Genomic DNA, 20,037 nt, shown 5'->3' with positions numbered 1-20,037 from the left:
ATCCAAAGCCGCCGCCACTCCGCAGAAGAGGCGAGCAGCGGGCGCGGGGTGGCGATGGCAGAGGCCCCACCGCGGCCGCAGCGGGGTTGGGGAGCTCCGTTCTTGGCCTCTCCTCCCCTCCCCCCGCGTTCTGGCCTTATTTCCCCAACAGACCTGTCCACCCTCAGTTGTCAGGCTAAATATTTTGGCTAGCCGGGAGGGGCGGAGAGAACGGAGAGGGCCCCGCAAACCAATCCATTTCGAATGGGGGCGGGCAAGGCGCGAGCTGGGCGCGGCCCCTGCGTGCCCGCCCCGGGAACGGCGGCAGAGAGCCCTGCCAGCTGGCGCTTGCGAGCCGAGCGCGCCCCGCGGGGTCCGGGGAGTGTCTCCGAGTCGTGTTCCCCGCGCCCCGGGGCTGCTCTCGGCGCTCCCCGGGAGCGCACGCGGGGCTTCTTTCTGCGCCGCCTTCGGGGTCGCCAGGCCTTCTGGCCGCCTCTGGCTCTGAGCCCTGTGTCACTTTCTTCCTCCGGCTGCCCTGTCACCGTTTGCATCTCTGTCCCACCTCTGTCTCCGGACTCACACTGAGTCTGTGTCCAGCGGCACTGTCTTTTTTCTTTCTCCGGCACTCTGTGTGGCATTCCTTGTCTTAGCTCCTGGCCTTTCCCTTCTCTCTGTGGCCTGGGTCTCTGTGTCCCTTAGGAACTGTCAGGTCCTTTACCTCCCCGGAGCCACCTGGAGGACAGCCAGGACTGGGCACCAGCCAGGCGGGGGACCATGGCAGTGCTCAGCCTGTGGCCCTGGGGAGCATGCCTGCTTGGGATCCTTCTCTCCTTGGGATTTGGCCTCGACACTCTAGAGGGTGAGTCCCCAGCCCTGTCTCCCACACCCCCATCTGCCTCCCAGCCAACTAGGAGGCCAAACTATGCCTGCAGCGTGCAGACTGGGGTTAGCTCTGGAACCCCCTCCCCTCCCATCCCCCGGCCCTCTCCCCTCTTCTCTCTCCCCCTTCCTGGGGAGGAACAGCTAGTCCTCCCCACCTGAACGTGTTTTCTCCCAGCTCCTATGGAGGTGAGGACTTCAAAATGGGCTTGAGTGGGTGTCGTCCACTCTGCCGCTGCTGCTCGTGCAGTCCTGGTCCCAGCAGAGGCTGAACGGGGCTTCGAGTGAGCTAGAGGTCACTGCTAGGGAGGGGCTGTGGGGCAGGTGGCCGAGCACCAGGCACTGCGGAGTAGCTGAGTTCATTGTACACCTTGGAAACTGAGGCTCGGATGACTGAATGGTAAATGAGGCTGCGGCCTGAGCCCTGCCCGGTGGTCCCCACCCTCCGCGCTGTGGCTTCCGGGCAGGGGGTTGCTGTAGCAGGAAGACTATTTCCCTGGCTGCCTCAAGGCCTGTCTCCCGGGCTCCAGGCTGCCTCTGAGTTGGATCTGGGGAATGAGGTGGGACCATGGAGACAGAAGGACCTTCATGGGAGCTTGGCTGGGAGAGGGAGAAGAGCTGAGGGAGGAAGGTTCAGAGGGGGAGGGGGTAGGCTGTGCCCCCTCCCCCATTTCCCCTCCAGACTGAGAAACTCAGGAATCCAGTGCTGTCAGCCTGGGGGGGGGGGGTGTCCCACCATGCCCCTCAGACTGGGAGCTTGCAGGGACAGGGCAGGGTCTCCCTTCCTGCAAACAGAGTGATGCAGATGGCTTGGAGGAGGGGGTTCCTTGATGGGTGCTAGTCACGGAGGGTCTGCCCCTCCCCCCAACGGAACCCGCTCAGCCAGGACAGGGCACAGCAGATGCCAGCTAGGAGCACAGTTGTCAGGACGGAAGCGTTGTCCTGCGGCGGGGGTGGAGGGTTGCTGTTTGGTCAGGGCATCCAGATGTCGCATTCCCAGTGCAGCTCTGTACAGAGGCAGGTTCTGAGGGAAGTCAGGGGTTAATTTGCTGAGGTCTTAGATTTGTTTTTCCAAATGACTCCCATCAGGGGAGCCCTGGAGAGGCAGGGGCATGATGGGAAGTGGGCGCCGGAGAGAACCCCCCATCTGCCTCACAGAGCCTGATTGGCCTTCACATGGAGGGCATAGAAGTGTTTTCTCATTCTCTCTTCTCTTTTGTGTGTGTGTGCGTGGGCACACACACACACGCATACACACACACAGAGCTGCTGCACAGGGCCAGGCTCAGGACCATGACTGACAATGGGGGAAGGTGTGAAGGAAGCCCTGGGGAGCCAGCCTTGCCTGCCCAGAGCCCTTCTAACAAACCACGGGGGGCAGAGGGCGGGGACGGGGCCTAGCCTGGCCAGGGTGGCTGGAGCACTGGATGGGAAAGAAAGGAGTAGAGGCTAGGGGAAGATCAGCAGAACCTGAGCGTCAGGCTGAAGAATTCAGACTTGAATTTTCTGCCGTGGAGAGCTGTGGAAGGTCCCCTTGGGAGCAAGTGAATCCGGGCATCCAGCCACCTTCAAGGGAAAGAAGAGGAGGTGGAGCTGGGCCGTGAGTCCGAAAAATCCAGGCACACATGGGTCCCCCCGGGAGTCATGGACTTGGAAGCCTGATGAGCCCCTGAGTGCCCAGTGGTCGCAGTGCTGGCTATGTAGAGACCCCCGCCTCCCTGGGAGAGGTGACACAGATAGACAGCAGTGTTGGGAGTGAGCACTGTACCCGGGACAGCCAGGCCTGGAGGAGAGCCGTTAACTCAGCTTGGCCTGGGGTTTGCAGGATAAGGACTGAGGGGTCCTTCTGAGGCTGGAGATACGATGGACACCAGCCTGCCTACGCCCCAGAATGTCAGGCTGAGGGATCGAGGCACAAGCCTAGGGCAACGGGGAGTTGTGACGTCCCTTCCGGCTCCCGTAGGACTGGGGGAGGAGCAGGAAGCTCAGATCACTGCTTCCCAGTCACGGGCTTCATTCATTCATTCATTCATTCGATACTGACTGAGTACAATTTTGTACCAGGCACCACACTGGGCATCAGGACACAGCAATGGAGCTAACAATCAACAGAAGAAATAAAGTGAATTATTTATTAGCCAGCTTCAAGAATTACAGAGAAAAATAAAGCAGAATTTTTTTAAAAAATCTTTATTTATTTATTTGAAAGACAGAAATAGAGAGAGGAGAGAGAGAGAAAGAGACAGAGGTTATCCATCCACCAGTTCACTCCCCAAACGGCCACAGTGGCCCATGCTGGGCCAGGCCAATGCCAGGTGCCAGGAGCTTCCTCTGGGTCTTCTACATGGGTGGAGGGGCCCCAGCACTTGGGCCATTCCCTACTCTCCTCCCAGGCACATCAGCAAGGAGCCAGATGGGAAGCAGAGCATCTGGGACTCGAACCGGCACCCATATGCAATGCCACGCTGCAGGTGGAGGCTTAACCTTCTACACCACAATATGGGCCCCAAGTAGAAAAATTGTTTAAAGATTGCTTTTATTTATTTGAAAGACAGAGTTGCACACACACACACACACAGAAAGAGAGAGAGAGAGAAATATCTTCTATTCACAGCTTCACTTCCCAAATGGCCAAAAGAACCAGGGCCGGACCAGGTTGAAGTCAGGAGCCAGGAGCTTCTTCCAGGTCTCTTAGGTGGGTGCAGGGGCCCACTTGGACCATCTCTGCTGCTTTCCCAAGTTCATCAGCAGGGAGCCAGAAAGGAAGTGGAGTAGCCAAGACTCGAACCAGTGCTCATATGGGATGCAGGCACCGCAGAGAGCAGCTTTATTGGCTACACCAAAACAGACTCCAAGCAGAAATTTTAAGTAGGGCAATGAGAGGAAGCACCATTGAGCAGGTGACATTTGAGCACAGCCTTACGAGGGTGAGTGAACTCTGCAGAGGAAAAGGTGATCCTGAAAGAAGGAACAGAAGTCCAGAGACCCTGAGACAGGAGCTTGGCTGGCGTGTCTAAAGGACAGCACAAGGCTCTATGTGGCTGAGGAAGGGAGACTGGGGATAAAATCAGAGAGGTTCCTGGGGCCAAAATTGTGCAGGACCTCCCTGCTGGAGTAGGGGCTACAGCTGGGACAGACAGGGGGTCCGTTTCAGGGAGGGAAGGATGTGACGCAGCCATGTTTGGGGTGAAGATCAGAGGGGATGCAGGTGGCAGTGGGGAGACAGCCTGAGTGAAGGCAGGAACGAGGGCTTAGACTCTGGATGTGCTTTAAGACAGGATGCGAAGGTCAGAGAAGGGAAAAAGTCAGGATGACGCTAGGTTTGGAGCCCGCCTGCAAGCATGACATGGCAGGAGCTGAGATGGGGAAGCAGGTTTAGGAGGGAATGTTGGGGGCTCCCTGTTGCAACAGGCCCAGGGAGGAGGCCACCCACCCAGCAGAGCCCAGCTCCCCCACTCAGTGTCCCCTCCCCTCCCTGTGTGCCCGCAGTGTGCCCCAGCCTGGACATCCGCTCCGAGGTGGCAGAGCTGCGGCGGCTGGAGAACTGTAGCGTGGTGGAGGGCCACCTGCAGATCCTGCTCATGTTCACGGCCACGGGGGAGGACTTCCGCCGCCTCAGCTTCCCCCGCCTCACCCAGGTCACGGACTACCTGCTGCTCTTCCGTGTCTACGGCCTGGAGAGCCTGCGGGACCTCTTCCCCAACCTGGCGGTGATCCGCGGCGCCCGCCTCTTCCTGGGCTACGCGCTGGTTATCTTCGAGATGCCGCACCTGCGTGACGTGGGGCTGCCAGCATTGGGGGCCGTGCTGCGTGGGGCGGTGCGTGTGGAGAAGAACCAGGAGCTCTGCCACCTCTCCACCATCGACTGGGGCCTGCTGCAGCCTGCGCCCGGTGCCAATCACATTGTGGGCAACAAACTGGGCGAGGAGTGTGCCGACGTGTGCCCGGGTGTGCTGGGGGCCTCTGGCGAGCCCTGTGCCAGAACCACCTTCAGTGGGCACACCGACTACAGGTGCTGGACCTCCAGCCACTGCCAGAGAGGTAGGCACTGGCACAGAACACGAAGGGGGAGGACCTCAGGGAAGACAGGGCCAGATGGGACCGGGTACGTGTGGAGTAGGATGGTGTGGGCACGTCCTTTGCTACCACTGGTTTTTAACCGTCACTCATCCTATGGGGCATAGCCTATTGTTATTCCCATTTCGCAGATGAAGAAACTGAAGCTCAGAAAAGTTAAATAAATAATGTAGCATAAGGCAGCCAAGGAGTAGGCACAAGACAAGCTGAAGTAGTCATGGAGTAGGTACTCCACAGGTACAAGGTGGGCGTGGAGGGAAGAGGGCAGGAACAGATGGTGGCGCCAGAAACAGTTTAGGGCAGCAGCTAAGCGCAAAGTCTGATGGCCTGGGTTCAGGTCTCAGCTCTGCTGCTCCTTGGCTCTGTCCCTTGAGGGGTGGGTACTGTCCAGCCTGTGGGCCCCACAAGGCCCACAAAATCATCTGGACTGGCCCTGCCAAAGCAGCCACAGGCAGGACTCAAAATTCAAGAAGTCTATAGCAGGTGCTCATTTCGTATGGCCCACAGAGTGTGTTCTAAGTACCTGCCCTGGGCAGATAAAAGCTTCCCCACCCCTGTGTGCCTCAGCTCCCGCCTCTGTAAAATGACCACAGGGTGGTTGTGAGCAATGAGTTACTCCACAGGGCATCAGAGCGGTACCAGAACCACGGCAGCAATTCCTCTTTTAGTTTTTTTAAAATTTATTTATTTCATTTGAAAGGCTGTGTTACAGAGAGAGAGAGAGAGAGAGAGAGAGAGAGAGAGACTGAGAGAGAGAGAGACTGAGAGATCTGCCATCTGCTGGTTCACTACCCAGCAGAAGCTGTGCCAATCCAAAGCCAGGAGCCAGGAGCTTTTTCCAGGTCTCCCATGTGGGTGCAGGGGCCCAAGGACTTGAGCCATCTTCTGTTGCTTTCTCAGGCCATTAGCAGAGAGCTGGATGGGAAGCAGAGCAGCCGGGACCCGAACCAGTGCCCATATGGGATGCTGGTGCCGCAGGCAGAGGTTTAACCTACTAAGCCACAGCGCCAGCCCACAGGGCAGCAATTCTATGTTCCTAATAAAAGTGGCCACAGTGCAGGTGGTCCGAGGTGAGCTGGCAGTGTTGGAATGGGGAGGTGGTAGCTGCATGGGAGAGGAAGGAGGAGGCAGAGGATGAAGAACAAGAGAGGTGAGGGCAAGCGTGTGAAGGGCATCTTCCCAGGGACGTAAGAGGCATGGGGAGAAAACGGAAGGAAGGGAGGGGGCAGGTGTTTAACAGTTAGGACACCCCCAGGTTAAGATGCCCGTGTGCCAGATGGATTGGAGAGCCTGGGTTCAAGTCCCCGCTCTGCTCCCAAGTGCTGCTTCCTGTTCATGCATACCTGGGCAGGCAGCAGGTGGTTGGGTCCCTGCCACCTGTGCGGGAGACCTAGCTTGAGTTCCCAAGCTCTTAGCGTTGGCCTGGCCCAGTCATAGCTGTTGGGGGAGGGGGTGAATCAGCAGATGGGAGATGCCTGCTCACTGCCTCTCAAATACAGAAAAAGAAAGGGAGTGGAGGAAAGAGATGGTTGGAGGCAGAGGAAGTGAAAGTTGGGGAGGAGGAGAGGAAAACCTTTCAGAAACTGGGAGCAGATCTGGGGTCTCCCAACCTGAGGTCTTTTGCACAGAGCTCCTGGTGGCCAGCTCTCCTCCCATCCCGGGCCCGCAGCAGCAGGAGGGGGAGAGGGTAACCAGATCCCTGGTGTATCTGCTGGGCCCACCTCCCCGAAGCCTCCCTGTTGGCTGTAAACACAGCTGCTGCACGTCCTCCTGTGTGCAGTGTCAACACACCCGGCCGACCCCGCCCCACACTCGTCTCCCGCAGACGTCCAGCTGCCGCTGTGCAGTTTCCAGGCTACTGGGCCCCCAGCTCCAAAACCCACCTGCTGCTGCTGCTGCTGCTGCTGCCGCCGCCACTACCCGGGGCCGCCTCCCGCCCAGAGCAGGGAGCTAAAGAGGGCCGCAACATGGCAGGCCAGTGACTGGAGGAGGCTCCTCCCGCCACACATCCCCAGGCCCACCGTGCCCTGGACCTGGCTGCTCAGGAGAGGCCGGCTGGCCCAGCCTGGCATCGTGCCCAGCCGTGATCTGGGCACCAGGCCTAGACAGGACAGCAGGCAGCAGAGCAGCAACCCTGATGGACAAGGTCACTGTGCTGTCCTGAGCCCGACTAGGCACTGTGGGAGGCAGAGAGCTACAGAGAGGGCCACGGTCCTTGGCAGAAACAGTGGGCAGCCATGACCTGGAGGGACTTGGGTTCAGACGGATTGCGTCACGGCAGGAGGAAGGGCTCGGGGCCAGGGTTGGAAAGGGCAGACCTGACCGAGGGTTCATGGGCAAGGCCTAACCCAGCACTCTGCCCACAGTGTGTCCCTGCCCCCAGGGGCTGGCCTGCACAGCAAGGGGCGAGTGTTGCCACGCCGAGTGCCTGGGGGGCTGCAGCCAGCCTGAAGACCCTCGTGCCTGTGTAGCCTGCCGCCACCTCTACTTCCAGGGTGCCTGCCTCCGCGCCTGCCCTCCAGGTACCTACCAGCATGAGTCCTGGCGCTGCGTCACGGCCGAGGACTGCGCCAGCCTGCGTGCCGTGCCTGGCCGCACCTCCACCTTCGGCATCCACCAAGGCAGTTGCCTGGCCCAGTGCCCCCCAGGCTTCACCCGTAATGGCAGCAGGTGAGCGTGGGGTGGGGTGGATGGGGGAGGCTCCCTTTGGAGCAGTGAGGAGGCCCACACTGGTCCGAAGCTCACGCCATCTGCTTGCCCCTGCTAGCATCTTCTGCCACAAGTGTGAGGGGCTGTGTCCCAAAGAGTGCAAGGTAGGCACCAAGACCATCGACTCCGTCCAAGCAGCACAGGACCTGGCGGGCTGCACCCACGTGGAGGGAAGCCTCATCCTCAACCTGCGGCAGGGCTGTTAGTACCCACTTCGGGACCACACCCTTTCTGAAGGCCGATGGAGCTCCGCTCCCCCCAACCCTGGGTCCCACCCCCGAGGCCCCACCTCCTCTGGGGCCCTCCTCACCCCCACCCCTGCCCTGTGGGCCCAGCGGCTTCCCTGCTCCTGCTTCAGCCCTGTCTCCCTCCCCTCCCCCGCCCCCCAGACAACCTGGAGCCGGAGCTGCAGCGCAGCCTGGGGCTGGTCGAGACCATCACCGGCTTCCTCAAAATCAAGCACTCCTTTGCCCTGGTATCCCTGAGCTTCTTCAAGAACCTCAAACTGATCCGGGGGGATGCCATGGTGGACGGGTAAGGGGTCAAAATCAGGCCTCCGACCACACCCCTCCCCCAGCTGTCCCAAAAGAATGTTAAAGAGAAAGGGCTCTGGGACCAGTTCTGTGTACTAGCTGTTTGGCTATGGGTAGGTTACTTAACTCCTCGGTTTTCCCATCTGTAAAATGGGGCTAACATGACTGCTTTCTTAGGGCTTTTGCGAATCTTACTTGGAATGCAGTAGATGCAACGTAAGTTGTGGTTAAAGGTAGCTGTAAAAGTGGGCTACAGTCGCCCGATCCCCTCAGCTGCACAGTGACACTGCCAGAGTGTGAAACCCGTTCCTACTACCCACCTGTCAAGGCCCACCCATAAGGTAGCCGGGACTTTTCAAAATCAAATAAACGTCTTAACCACCCAGTCAAGTGGTTTCCGTGGCTTCTCGTGGACACCAGTGGTGCCCACACCCTGGATGGAGAGGCATGACCCAGACAAAGTACCACCACTCCATGGTGGTGTCCCCAAACCAGCACAGCCTGGCACCTCGCAGGTGCTCAGTTAAAGCGAGATGAAGGAAGGAAGCAGCCAGGGAGCTTACTGACCCCATGTCACCGATGAGGAAAATGGAGAGGGTGGGTGGCTTGCCCCACATCACAGAGTGTGTGCACAACGCCTTCTGGCTAGAGACTGAGTGCCCCCCTCCCCCCAGCACAGCCCCTCTTGGAAAGAGCCCATAAGCATCCGCGTGGCTGCCCCCTGCCCCCACCTCCCTGCAGAGCAAGGTCCCCTGGCCTCCCCCCAGGAACTACACTCTGTATGTGCTGGACAACCAGAACCTACAGCAGCTGGGGTCCTGGGTGGCCACTGGCCTCACCATCCCGGTGGGCAAGATCTACTTTGCCTTCAACCCGCGCCTCTGCCTGGAGCTCATCTACCGCTTGGAGGAGGTCACAGGCACGAGAGGGCGGCAGAACAAGGCTGAGATCAACCCGCGCACCAACGGGGACCGCGCCTCCTGTGAGCCCGGGGACCCTCCCCAAAGCCCGAGCCCCGCACACATTCAAACACAGCAGCCACTTGGGGGCGGGGGACAACGCCTCTGTGGGGTCGGGGCGGGGTCCCCCGCCGGAGACAGGGTCGTTACGAGCAGGCGTTCACCTCCCGGCCCGCCCAGGCCAGACTCGCACCTTGCGCTTCGTGTCCAACGTGACGGAGGCAAACCGCATCCTGCTCCGCTGGGAGCGCTACGAGCCGCAGGAGGCCCGCGACCTGCTCAGCTTCATCGTGTACTACAAGGAGTCGTGAGTACCGGGGCGGGGCCACTCGGGGCGGGGCCAGAAAGGGACGGAGCCAAACCAATTCTGCCCCGCCCCCGCCCTCCCTGGACAGGGGAGGGCAGAGCTCAGCAGGGCCGTGCAAAGCCGAGGAACCAGGGTGCCCAAGCCGCATGCTGGCTCTCTGCCCTCATCCTCCGCATTCCTCAGAGCCTCAGTTTCCCCGCCAAGTGGAATGGAAGGGTCATGGCTTCTGGGAGCCCAGGAGAGCCATTCTGCTGGGAAGGCTCTGATAATGAAGCTCCAATTCACTATGCTAATGCTCCTACTGACCACATGCTCCTGCCCCAGCAGCGGTTTGGGGAGTGCCCACTAATTTGGCCAATTTTATGAGTTTTGCCATTGTTTCATTAAAGCCTGAAGGAGGGAGGGCACAGGGACTGGTGGGGGCCAGCTGCTCTTTTTCTTTGGAGTGGACTGACCCTAGCAGGAAGGATAATGGTTAGACCACAGGAAAACGTGGGTAAGAATCAAAAGAGGTTTCCTTAGGGAAAGTAAGTGGCCTCTGGATGACCAGCTAGAGGGCAGGCATGTTCACCCTGTATGTGGGTAAAAGATGGGGCCACCTGACTTGGAAGAGAGGTCTTAGCTGACCAGTAGCCCAGGGCTTGGCCCTGGAGGAGGGAGGACGGAAGCCGGTGGGTTGAAGGCCCACTTGAATGGCCAAGGCTGACCTAGGCATCAGTGGTAAGAGAAGGTCTCTATGGCCGGCGCTGCGGCTCACTAGGCTAATCCTCCGCCTGCAGCGCTGGCACACTGCGTTCTAGTCCCAGTCGGGGCGCTGGATTCTGTTGCGGTTGCTCTTCTTCCAGGCCAGCTCTCTGCTATGGCCCGGGAGTGCAGTGGAGGATGGCCCAAGTCCTTGGGCCCTGAACCCACATGGGAGACCAGAAGAAGCACCTGGCTCCTGGCTTCAGATCAGCGTGGTGCAACGGCTGCAGCAGCCATTGGGGGGTGAACCAACGGCAAAAGGAAGACCTTTCTCTCTGTCTCTCTCTCTCACTGTCCACTCTGCCTGTCAAAAAAAAAAAAAAAAAGAGAGAGAGAGAGAGAAGGTCTCTGCCATGGGGAGCAGGAGCACCTGTTGAATGCAGATTCCTGGGCCCCACTCCTACAGAGTCACATTCAGCTAGTGCTGAGTGGGGCCCAGTGATCTGCGTTTCTAACAACTCCCAGGTATTGCCGAAGCCGCTGGTTCACAGATCACACTTTAAAAAAGCAGTGTGACACCCTCCAGTTTGTGCAGTTCACAATCTGGGCAACTCTACAGAGCTGCCTCGGGGCTCAAAGGGCAGAGAGCATGGGGAGCCCTCCTACCATCACTGCCTGGTAGTGTAGCTGTGGCGGGGCTCTCGCCGAGACACACCCCGTGCATGCTGGCTTGATGCTGGCTCTGAGCAGACCCAGATCTACTCAGTGTGATGCACCCCATGGCATCCACTCTGCACTCCCCTCCTGCTCCTCAGCTATCTTGCTTCTGGGCCTCAACGAGGACGCATTTCCAGGCAAGCCTCAGCTCCGCACCACCACAGCCTCCTTCTGTCCCTGGCTCAGCCTGAACTCCCCTCCCTCCAAAGAAACCAACAAGAACATCCGTAGAATGTTCCGCTGTTCCCCATGTTCTACCTTGGTCTCTCCCCTGTGGGCTCCACTTTTGTCTCCCCCAGGGACCAGCCTCCTCTACCCCTAGTGCCACTGGTCCCTCCCCAAGCCCTGCCCTCTGTCCCTGCCCTGGCCTCCTTCACTGGTGGCTTCTGGCCCCAATCATTTCTCTGTGGCTGTGGATCTCGGTCTTTTGGGATTATGTACATGTGTGAGAAGCTCCTAGAAGCTAGGAACCCTCTCTCTAGAGAACCACACATGTACAAAACTTTGTCTATAGTGTTGGAGGCTTTTTGACTGCCAGAGCCCATTCATGGGCCCAGGTTAAGACACAGTGTCCTTGGAAAGAGAGTAGTCCAGCTTGTGGTTCCAGGCAATCCACTTGGGATGAGTTAGGATAACCCCGCTACTTACTGTCCCTAGAAAGGAGGCCTCTTATTGTACCAGCTTTCAGAATATTTACTGAGACTAAAGTTCGACATTTCCTGCCGGCGATGGAGAGATATTTCATCCCCAATTCGGCTGGCAGCACAGATGCCACAGAGCCCCCACAGGGTCTCACAGGTGGCTGGAGTCGTGGCTGTGCCCTCATGCATCCCAGAAGGATGACAAGGACATTCTGTGGTGACCAGAGAGGAGGGGGTGCTGAGTCCTGGGCCTGGGGTGGAGCTGCCCCTCAGCTGCCGGTGCTGGGGTGTCTTCAGCCCATTCCAGAATGCTACGGAGCACGTGGGTCCAGATGCCTGTGGCGCCCAGAGCTGGAACCTGTTGGATGTGGAGCTGCCCCTCAGTCGCACCCAGGAGCCAGGGGTGACCCTGGCCCCCCTCAAACCCTGGACCCAGTATGCAGTGTTTGTGCGGGCCATCACGCTGACCACCGCAGAGGACAGCCCCCACCCGGGAGCCCAGAGCCCCATCGTCTACCTCCGCACCCTGCCTGCAGGTAGGCAGAAGGCAGGAGGCAGTGAGAGTCAGGCCCCCAAGGCCTGGTGAAGCTGCGGGACACTGGGCACCAGAAGTCGGGCGGCCGGGACAGTGAGTGCCTGGCGCTGGGGGCTGGGGGCCCACCTGCTTGAGTCCTAGAAAGAAATCAGGGCATTTGCCTGGGTCCCTGGGGGAGTCTGGGCTGGGACACAGCAAGAGGAAGAGTTACAGGAACTCAGAGGCCTTTGGTGACAGGAAAGACAGAACTGAAGACCAGGTTCTGGAAGTGGAGTTTAGGGCCACCTGTTCCGTGGAAGAAGGGGAGAATTGGACCCCAGAGAGAGAGGATCCTGGCAGACAACCCTGAGCTCTACCATCCTCCCACCCCCAGCACCCACGGTGCCCCAAGAGGTCATCTCCACGTCCAATTCCTCCTCCCACCTCCTGGTGCGCTGGAAGCCACCCACGCAGCGCAACGGAAACAACACCTACTACCTGGTGCTGTGGCAGCGGCTGGCGGAGGACGCCGACCTCTACCTCAACGACTACTGCCACCGCGGTGCCGGGGCCGGGGCGCCAGGGCAGGGCAGGGCAGCGGGGAGCCGGGCGGGGAGCTCACCTAACTGTCCTCTTGCCCGCCGTGTCGCCAGGCTTGCGGCTGCCCACCAGCAACACCGACCCGCGCTTCGACCGCGAGGACGGGGAACTTGAGGCCGAGACAGAGCCGGGCTGCTGCCCTTGCCAGCACCCACACCCTGGGCAGGTCGTGCCCCCGCTGGAAGCGCAAGAGGCTTCGTTCCAAAAGAAGTTTGAGAACTTTCTACACAATGCCATCACCATCCCCAAGTGCGTGCGACCCGGCGAGGGCTGGCGGGGAGGGGCCGGAGAGGGGGTGGGGCTTTGTGGGCGGGGCCTGGCTTGCGGGTGGGTCCGGAGGCTGTAGGTGGCAGCCGAGGGTGCAGGCCCCGTCCTGAACGAGTTCTGATGAGAACCACCCCGGCCTCCCTAGATCCCCTTGGAAGGTCACGTCCATCAACAAGAGTCCCCAAAGGTGAGCTAGGACGGGGCGGGAGGCTGGGAGGCGGGGGGCGTGGCTCCGGGACGGGATCGCTGCTCTGACCCGCGCCCTCCCCAGCGACTCGGGGCGGCACCGCCGGTCCGCCGGGACCCTCCGACTCGGGGGCAACAGTTCGGATTTCGAGATCCAGGAGGACAAGGTGCCCCGGGAGCGAGCGGTGCTGAGTGGCTTGCGCCACTTCACCGAATACCGGATCGACATCCACGCCTGCAACCACGCGGCGCACACCGTGGGCTGCAGCGCCGCCACCTTCGTCTTTGCACGCACGATGCCGCACAGTAGGTGACACCCGCACCCCCGCCACTGACCCCAAGGACCCGGTGCAATGAATGCCCCGCCTGGCGGGTTTGACCTCCCGCTGGCTCCAGAACCCCAGCTTTGCTTGCCCCTCCTGGTCACCATAATCCCAGAGCTGCCCCAAACCTCTCAGTTTCGCCCAGTTTCGCTTGGGTTTGAGTATGGAGGTGAGAGGAACTACTGTGGCCTGGCTGCCAGATGCCCCTCCCGCAGGAGAGGCCGATGGTATCCCCGGGAAGGTGGCCTGGGAGGCTGCCAGCCGGAGCAGCGTCCTCCTGCGCTGGCTTGAGCCCCCGGACCCAAACGGACTGGTCCTCAAGTACGAGATCAAGTACCGCCGCCTGGGAGAGGTGGGTACCCCGGGGCACCCGCATCCCAGCCTCCTTGGCATGCCCCCATCCCTTCCCTTCCAGCCACCTGTTTCTTGTTCCCCTCAGGAAGCCACTGTGCTGTGCGTGTCCCGTCTGCGGTATGCCAAGTTCGGTGGGGTCCACCTGGCCCTGCTGCCCCCTGGCAACTACTCTGCCCGGGTTCGAGCGACCTCACTGGCTGGCAACGGCTCCTGGACAGAGAGTGTGGCCTTCTACATCCCCGGCCCAGGTATACACAGCCTCTGTCCCCACACTGCCCACAGGGGACCCCCCTGCATCCCCCCACCCCTCCGTTCCCCCCCACTACCACAGGCCCTTGCTTTCCAGCCTCCCTAATCCCCACCTCCCAGTGTGGGAAATCCTGCCCTCTGCCGCCCCCTAACTCTGTCCTCCGACCAGCAGAGGAGGAGGACTCCGGGGGCCTGCACGTGCTCCTCACCGTCACCCCCGTGGGCCTCATGCTGCTCATTGTCCTCGCCGCCCTGGGTCTCTTCTACGGCAAGAAGAGGTGATGACAGGGCCCCTGGCTCCCGCCCCCTCCCTGAGCCCTCCTCGTGAGGTCAGTGCATGCAGGGACAGAGGAGAGACCTCAGAAAGGACTTCCTTACAGTCAGCCGCCGTCCCCTGGGGGCTGGCGTGGGGACGTGCCTCTCGGCCATGGTGACCAGTTCTTCCTGCTGAACCTGGGACTCTGCTGGTGGGCAGAGTCCAAGTCCCGCCTCCTGGGAATCCCCAGTCTGGGCCCCCTGGGACGGTTGGTCACCTTAGGCTCTGTCCCAGGATGCCCCATGTCAGCCGTCCAAGAGGCAAAGGGCGGCCTGGCCTGGCCCCCCGACCTCTGCATTCTCCCTGTTCCCTGCCTGGGGGGCTCCCCGGGCTCACCCCGACCAGGGCTGGGCTGTGGCCAGTTCTCCTCCTCCCTGAGGTCCTGCCTCCTTGTCCTCTGACATTGCACATTCCTTCTGGACCCTTCCGGCCCAAATGCCTCGCCTCCCACTGCAGAAACAGCACCCTGTATACTTCTGTGAACCCGGAGTACTTCAGCGCCTCTGAGAGTAGGTCTGGGTGGGTGGACAGGTGGGGCGGGACAGGGAGACAGGAGAGAAGTGGGTGGGGGCGTGGCACCAGCGGCATCCTGCCTCCCCTCAGTGTACGTGCCTGACGAGTGGGAGGTGCCTCGGGAGCAGATCTCCATAATCCGGGAACTGGGCCAGGGCTCCTTCGGGATGGTCTATGAGGGGCTGGTGCAAGGCCTTGAGGCTGGGGAGGAGTCCACGCCCGTGGCCCTGAAGACGGTGAATGAGCTGGCCAGCCCACGGGAGCGCATCGAGTTCCTCAAGGAAGCGTCTGTCATGAAGGCCTTCAAGTGTCATCATGTGGTAAGGGAGGGTCGGGGCACTGCCAGGGTCATCACTGGGGCAGAGGTCATGTATAAGGGAAAAGACCACCTGTCCTCCAGGTCAAAGCTGGGGTGAGGTTAGGACCCTCACTGGGGCAAAGTGTATGGTTGGGGGTTAAAGTCAAATGGGGCACGGCTAGCTAGGGCTGAGCTCAGTCACGGCTCGGGGGTCAGTGCTGAGGGTCCAGATAATATTGGGTTCATGACTGGGGTCTAGGTCTGTGTTGGTCCAAGTTTATAACTGTTATGATAGTCAAATTTGACCAAGGTCATGTGTTAAGGTCAGGGCCATTGTGAGGTCAGGATTAGGCTTGTGGTCATGGTTGGGGTTAGGGTCAGGGTTCGTGTCTGGGTCAGGTTATGGTCACAGTGGGTCAAGGCTTTGGCCCTGTGGGTCAAGGGGAGCTGAATGGACCTGCAGTCAAGCTCTTTGTCCATCCTAGGTACGTCTCCTAGGTGTGGTGTCTCAGGGTCAGCCAACTCTGGTCATCATGGAGTTGATGACCCGCGGAGACCTCAAGAGCCATCTTCGATCTTTGCGACCTGAGGCAGAGGTGGGGACCTGGACGATCAGGGCCAAGGGGCTGGGGAGTTAGAGGAGACTTGGGCACTTGGGCACGGGGTGGGCAGAGGGGACTCATCCTTGGCCAGGGATCCGGCCTCTGCACTCCTCCTCACCAGCTCCCTCTCTCGGCTTAGAACAACCCAGGGCTCCCACGGCCAGCTCTGGGCGATATGATGCAGATGGCCGGTGAGATCGCAGATGGCATGGCCTACCTTGCCGCCAACAAGTTTGTGCACCGAGACCTGGCAGCCCGCAACTGCATGGTGTCCCAGGACTTGACCGTCAAGATTGGGGGTACAGTGGGTACCAGGCAGATAGGGGCAGCCTGAATAGTATAGAGAGACGCCCCTAAGCCAGGCATTAAGAACCCCAGGCTTGGCCCACATCTCCAACCCTGACAGCCTGCAGGTCACCCCCAGCCAGGCTCTCAGTCTCCCTGTCCCAGGGAAGATGGGTTCCTATGGGGTGATCTATGAAGACAGAGGGGAGGCTGGGAGAGGTACCCCCGGGGCGGATGCTGTGGGGGACTTCTCAGGCCCACGCCCTGCTCTGCCCTCACTTTGCAGACTTTGGGATGACTCGGGACGTGTATGAAACAGATTATTACCGCAAGGGTGGGAAGGGGCTGCTGCCTGTGCGCTGGATGGCCCCCGAGTCCCTCAAGGACGGAGTCTTCACCACCCACTCGGATGTCTGGTGGGGCTCTGCGGAGGGGCCTAGAACGTCCCAGCCTTGGGGTCCACGGAGCAGCGTGACGGGTGCTGAGTGTGGGCCCTCCTGTGTGTGCTCCAGGTCCTTCGGTGTGGTGCTCTGGGAGATCGTGACGCTGGCTGAGCAGCCCTACCAGGGCCTCTCCAACGAGCAGGTGCTCAAGTTTGTCATGGACGGCGGAGTCCTGGAGGAGCTGGAGAGCTGTCCCCTTCAGCTGTGAGTAGCCTCGGCCAGGCCCTTCCTCGTCCCTCCACCCCGCCCACCTCCACTGATGGCCAACAACGAGGTCCCCAGTTCTAAACGCCCCCTCCGCCGCCAGCCGCTCCCCCAACTCGCACTGACAGAGGCTGGGGGTCCAGGCCCCCTGTGACTCTGCTCCCACGCCCACCAGGCAGGAGCTGATGAGCCGCTGCTGGCAGCAGAACCCGCGCCTGCGTCCAACCTTCACCCACATCCTGGACAGCATACAGGAGGAGCTACGGCCCTCCTTCCGCCTGCTTTCCTTCTATTACAGCCCAGCGTGTCGGGGTGCCCGGGGCTCCCTGCTGCCCACCGACGCAGAACCCGACTCCTCACCCAACCCCAAAGGGCCCTCCCTGGACTGCAGCCCCCAAAACGGGGGCCCAGGGCATTGAGGGGCACCCCTTCCCCAGCTTACTGGCCTCCCATAGGCAGAGAGGAAGAGACCTGACCTTTGTGGCCGGGAGATACCCGGATGTTCACACACTCCACCACCCCCCAGCCCCTACTCACATGGGATGGGATGGAACCTGGGTTGGGGAGGGGGCAGCCAAGAGCAGGAACAGGAGGGAGGGGACCAGAGCAGGTCTTCTGCCGATATCTGATTTCACGTGCTTGAAACCAAAGGAGCAGCCAGACCCTGGCTGGGGCACCCTGGCCAAGTCAGGATGCTGGGGCAGGGTGTCTCTGAGACTCACCTGCTTACCATGGCCCTTCACTCATCCCTCTGCCCCTGTGCTGCCTGGCCTAGGGAGAATGCCCAGCCCAGCCACTTCCTCTCCTCTTGCCCCACCCAGGGACCCCCAGCTTGGTGCTCCTCCCCCTCCCCCAGGGGCATCCCTTGGTTGCATCCACCCCCTTTTCCAGCCCCTTCCCCCTCAGTTATTAGCCTCGGATTATTAAGGATTTAAGAGCCCGGCTTCCTCTCTCCCCTCCCCCACCCTCGCCCCCCCACCCCCTGCCTCCCACGGGAAGAGTGGAGAAGGCACAATAAATGCTGAGGTCTGTTTGTACCCTGGTCCTGGGCAGCCCATTATCTCTCCATCTATATGGCGTTAACACTGGATGAACTTCCTGTCTCCCTCCTGGGGGACTTGAGGTGGTGACCCTACGGCCGGGATACAGGATGAATCGGCTGCGGTCCACCAGCACCTCCGTGAGGGCCCAGGCAGCCGGGGTTGCCATGGCAGTGACACGGGACAATCTTGCTGCTGTCTCCGGCTCAGGCCAGAAGTGGCTGAACTCAGCAGGGAAGCGGCTTGGTGTGAGCGCCGGGCCCCCACTCTGCCTCTGGCTTCTGTCCTCTGCAGTGTCTGTCCACAGGCAGCACAGGCCGAGGGAGGGGTGCTGGTGACGTCTGCTGCTGTGCAGGACACACTGCACATCGGCTCCCTGTGCTCACACTGGGAGCTAGCCTCTGGCCCCGGGGCAGAATGCCTTGGGACATGCTGACATGGCCCCGCCGTCTGTCCAGGCTTTTTTTTTTTTTTTTTTTTTTTAGATATATTTATTATTTATTTGAAAGAGTTACCGAGAGAGGAGAGACAGAGATCTTCCATCTGTTGGTTCACTTTCCGAATGGCTGTAACATGCAACAGCCAGGGTTGGGCAGGGGCTGGACGGGAAGTGGAGCAGCCTGGACTGGCACCAGCCACTATGAGATACTGCGCCGCAGGCCGTGGCTTCAGCAGCTGCACCATAGCGCATGCGCGCATACACTTTCCTGACTTTTATGTCAGTGCCATGAGGGCCTTTGAAGGGGAATTTGCCATCGAATGGCCAAACCTTGGTGAAGGGAGTGGCAGAAGGAGGGGCTGGGTCACACGTGGCCACACCAAGCACATTTGCTCACTCCAGTAGCTGTCCCGCAAACCCCAGTTTTTTTCAGGCAGGGCCTGAGCGTAGTGCGCCAGTCTGTGCGAGCCGCTCTGTATAACAACAATTACCCTGTTACCTTGTCGGGGTCGAAGTGGGCAACTAGGACCTGCCTATGAGGACCGCACCCTTCCCCTTCCCTAGCCTGGCCGTGGAGACTGGGGCAACAGTGACCCCTGATGGCTACCATGGGAACTGCAGCTAAGAGAGAAAAGCGTCCACGAGGCGTCTCGCCCCTTCCTTGTGTTCTGGTCCCTAGAGGGCTCCGGGAGAGAGGAGGAGGGGACACTCCCCTCCGGAGCCCTGGCTCTGAGACCTCACACTCACACCAAGCCCGCAGGCACACCTGCACCTGCACACACATGTTGGGGGCAGCAGTGGGGTCACTTGGTCTCCCATCCACTGGTACCCGCCACCCTTCATGGGGCTGGTCATCTGGATGGGGAGGAGCTTCAGGAAGGTATTGGGAATTGAAGGAAAGACAGCTCCACCTCCAGAGATGAGCAGCAGGTGGCTAACCTGGAAGAACCTTTGGTATAGGACATCCTAGGAGAGAGGAGGCTTTGATGAGGCAGCGAGAGGGGGAGGTTGGCCTTCATAGGGACTTCCCAACTGTCCAGGCAAGCTGTGCAGAAGCAAGATGAGTCTGCTCTCTGGGAGGCAGCTGGAAAGTGACAATAGGTCGATCTGTATGGGAGGAAGGGACACTTGCCACAGAGGCAGAAGGGGATGGGCAGGGTCTCTGATGTGATCCTGCAACACCGTTCTGGGTCCTCCCCTCCCCCCAAACTGAGACAGAACTCAAGCTGGTAATAACAATAGTAATAATAGCTTGCAGGTGGCAGGGGCGGGGTGCGGAGCCCTGAGTGAAGACAGATGAAACTTCAAGAACTGCATGTCTACCACCCACTTCTCCACTGCCCCATGGCCTTGCAACAGGTCCTCCACCTGGGCAAAGGGGTGCTGGGGCTGTGAGTCTCGTGTCCGAACCCCTCCAAGCTCAAGGACCAAGTGAGCCATCTTTGTAGGGGTGCGGAGCACAGAGCGAGGCTGTGTAGAAGGGGTTGGGAGGGGTCTGCACCAGCTGAGCTCTTCATTGGAGCCAGGACCCAGGTGGAGGCGCGATGAGGTGGGGTGGCCACAGTGCCTCTCCCTCAAGGCTCCTATCACAGAGCAGAGAGGGCAGCCGAGCTGGTGCCTGGACATCACCATGTGAGAGCAAGAGTCGGGTACTAGGATGTGAGCTACCACATCCTGGCCCTGCTGTAGCAAGGTGGTCTCTGTTACCCGGCGACACTGTGCTCCCTCCGTGCCCCAGGGAGCTGGGTTGGATGCCCAGGTAGCAGGAATCCCAGAGGGAGACTACAAACTCACCCCTGGCCTAGTGTCGGCTGCAGAAGCTCCCTCCACCCTGGTCCATGCACTGTGCTGGGGCCTACGGACAAGGGGAGGTAACACAGAATCAGCCCATGGTGGGTTCTTCCTCTGGCAGCCAGAGG

At 60.3% G+C, this 20,037-nt stretch overlaps 1 protein-coding gene across 1 annotated transcript; it reads left to right on the top strand.

Moving 5' to 3' along the window:
* The first annotated feature begins 753 nt into the window (after positions 1–753).
* On the top strand, positions 754–17,058 carry INSRR (insulin receptor related receptor). Its single transcript, XM_062193669.1, has 22 exons — positions 754–838; positions 4,348–4,899; positions 7,302–7,605; positions 7,703–7,845; positions 8,034–8,178; positions 8,945–9,159; positions 9,317–9,443; positions 11,783–12,021; positions 12,394–12,561; positions 12,653–12,848; positions 13,012–13,053; positions 13,138–13,358; positions 13,591–13,727; positions 13,815–13,977; positions 14,151–14,256; positions 14,751–14,803; positions 14,898–15,127; positions 15,591–15,701; positions 15,847–16,006; positions 16,279–16,408; positions 16,505–16,639; positions 16,815–17,058. The coding sequence occupies exons 1-22, from the start codon at positions 754–756 to the stop codon at positions 17,056–17,058; spliced, it is 3,906 nt and encodes a 1,301-aa protein (XP_062049653.1).
* Positions 17,059–20,037: the final 2,979 nt, after the last annotated feature.

The sequence above is a fragment of the Lepus europaeus genome, chromosome 5, assembly GCF_033115175.1.
Source record: "Lepus europaeus isolate LE1 chromosome 5, mLepTim1.pri, whole genome shotgun sequence".
In the NCBI taxonomy this organism is placed as follows: Eukaryota; Metazoa; Chordata; class Mammalia; order Lagomorpha; family Leporidae; genus Lepus; species Lepus europaeus.
The sequence above is the reverse complement of the archived record's forward strand: the minus strand, read 5'-3'. Positions and strand labels throughout refer to the sequence as shown.

Bases quoted from the DNA above. Each gene is read 5' to 3' on its own strand.
- INSRR (XM_062193669.1), top strand. From the start codon at position 754: ATGGCAGTGCTCAGCCTGTGGCCCTGGGGAGCATGCCTGCTTGGGATC. The intron at 8,179-8,944 runs GTAAGGGGTCAA...GCCTCCCCCCAG, and splicing joins GGGGATGCCATGGTGGACGG to GAACTACACTCTGTATGTGC. The intron at 9,160-9,316 runs GTGAGCCCGGGG...CGGCCCGCCCAG, and splicing joins CAACGGGGACCGCGCCTCCT to GCCAGACTCGCACCTTGCGC.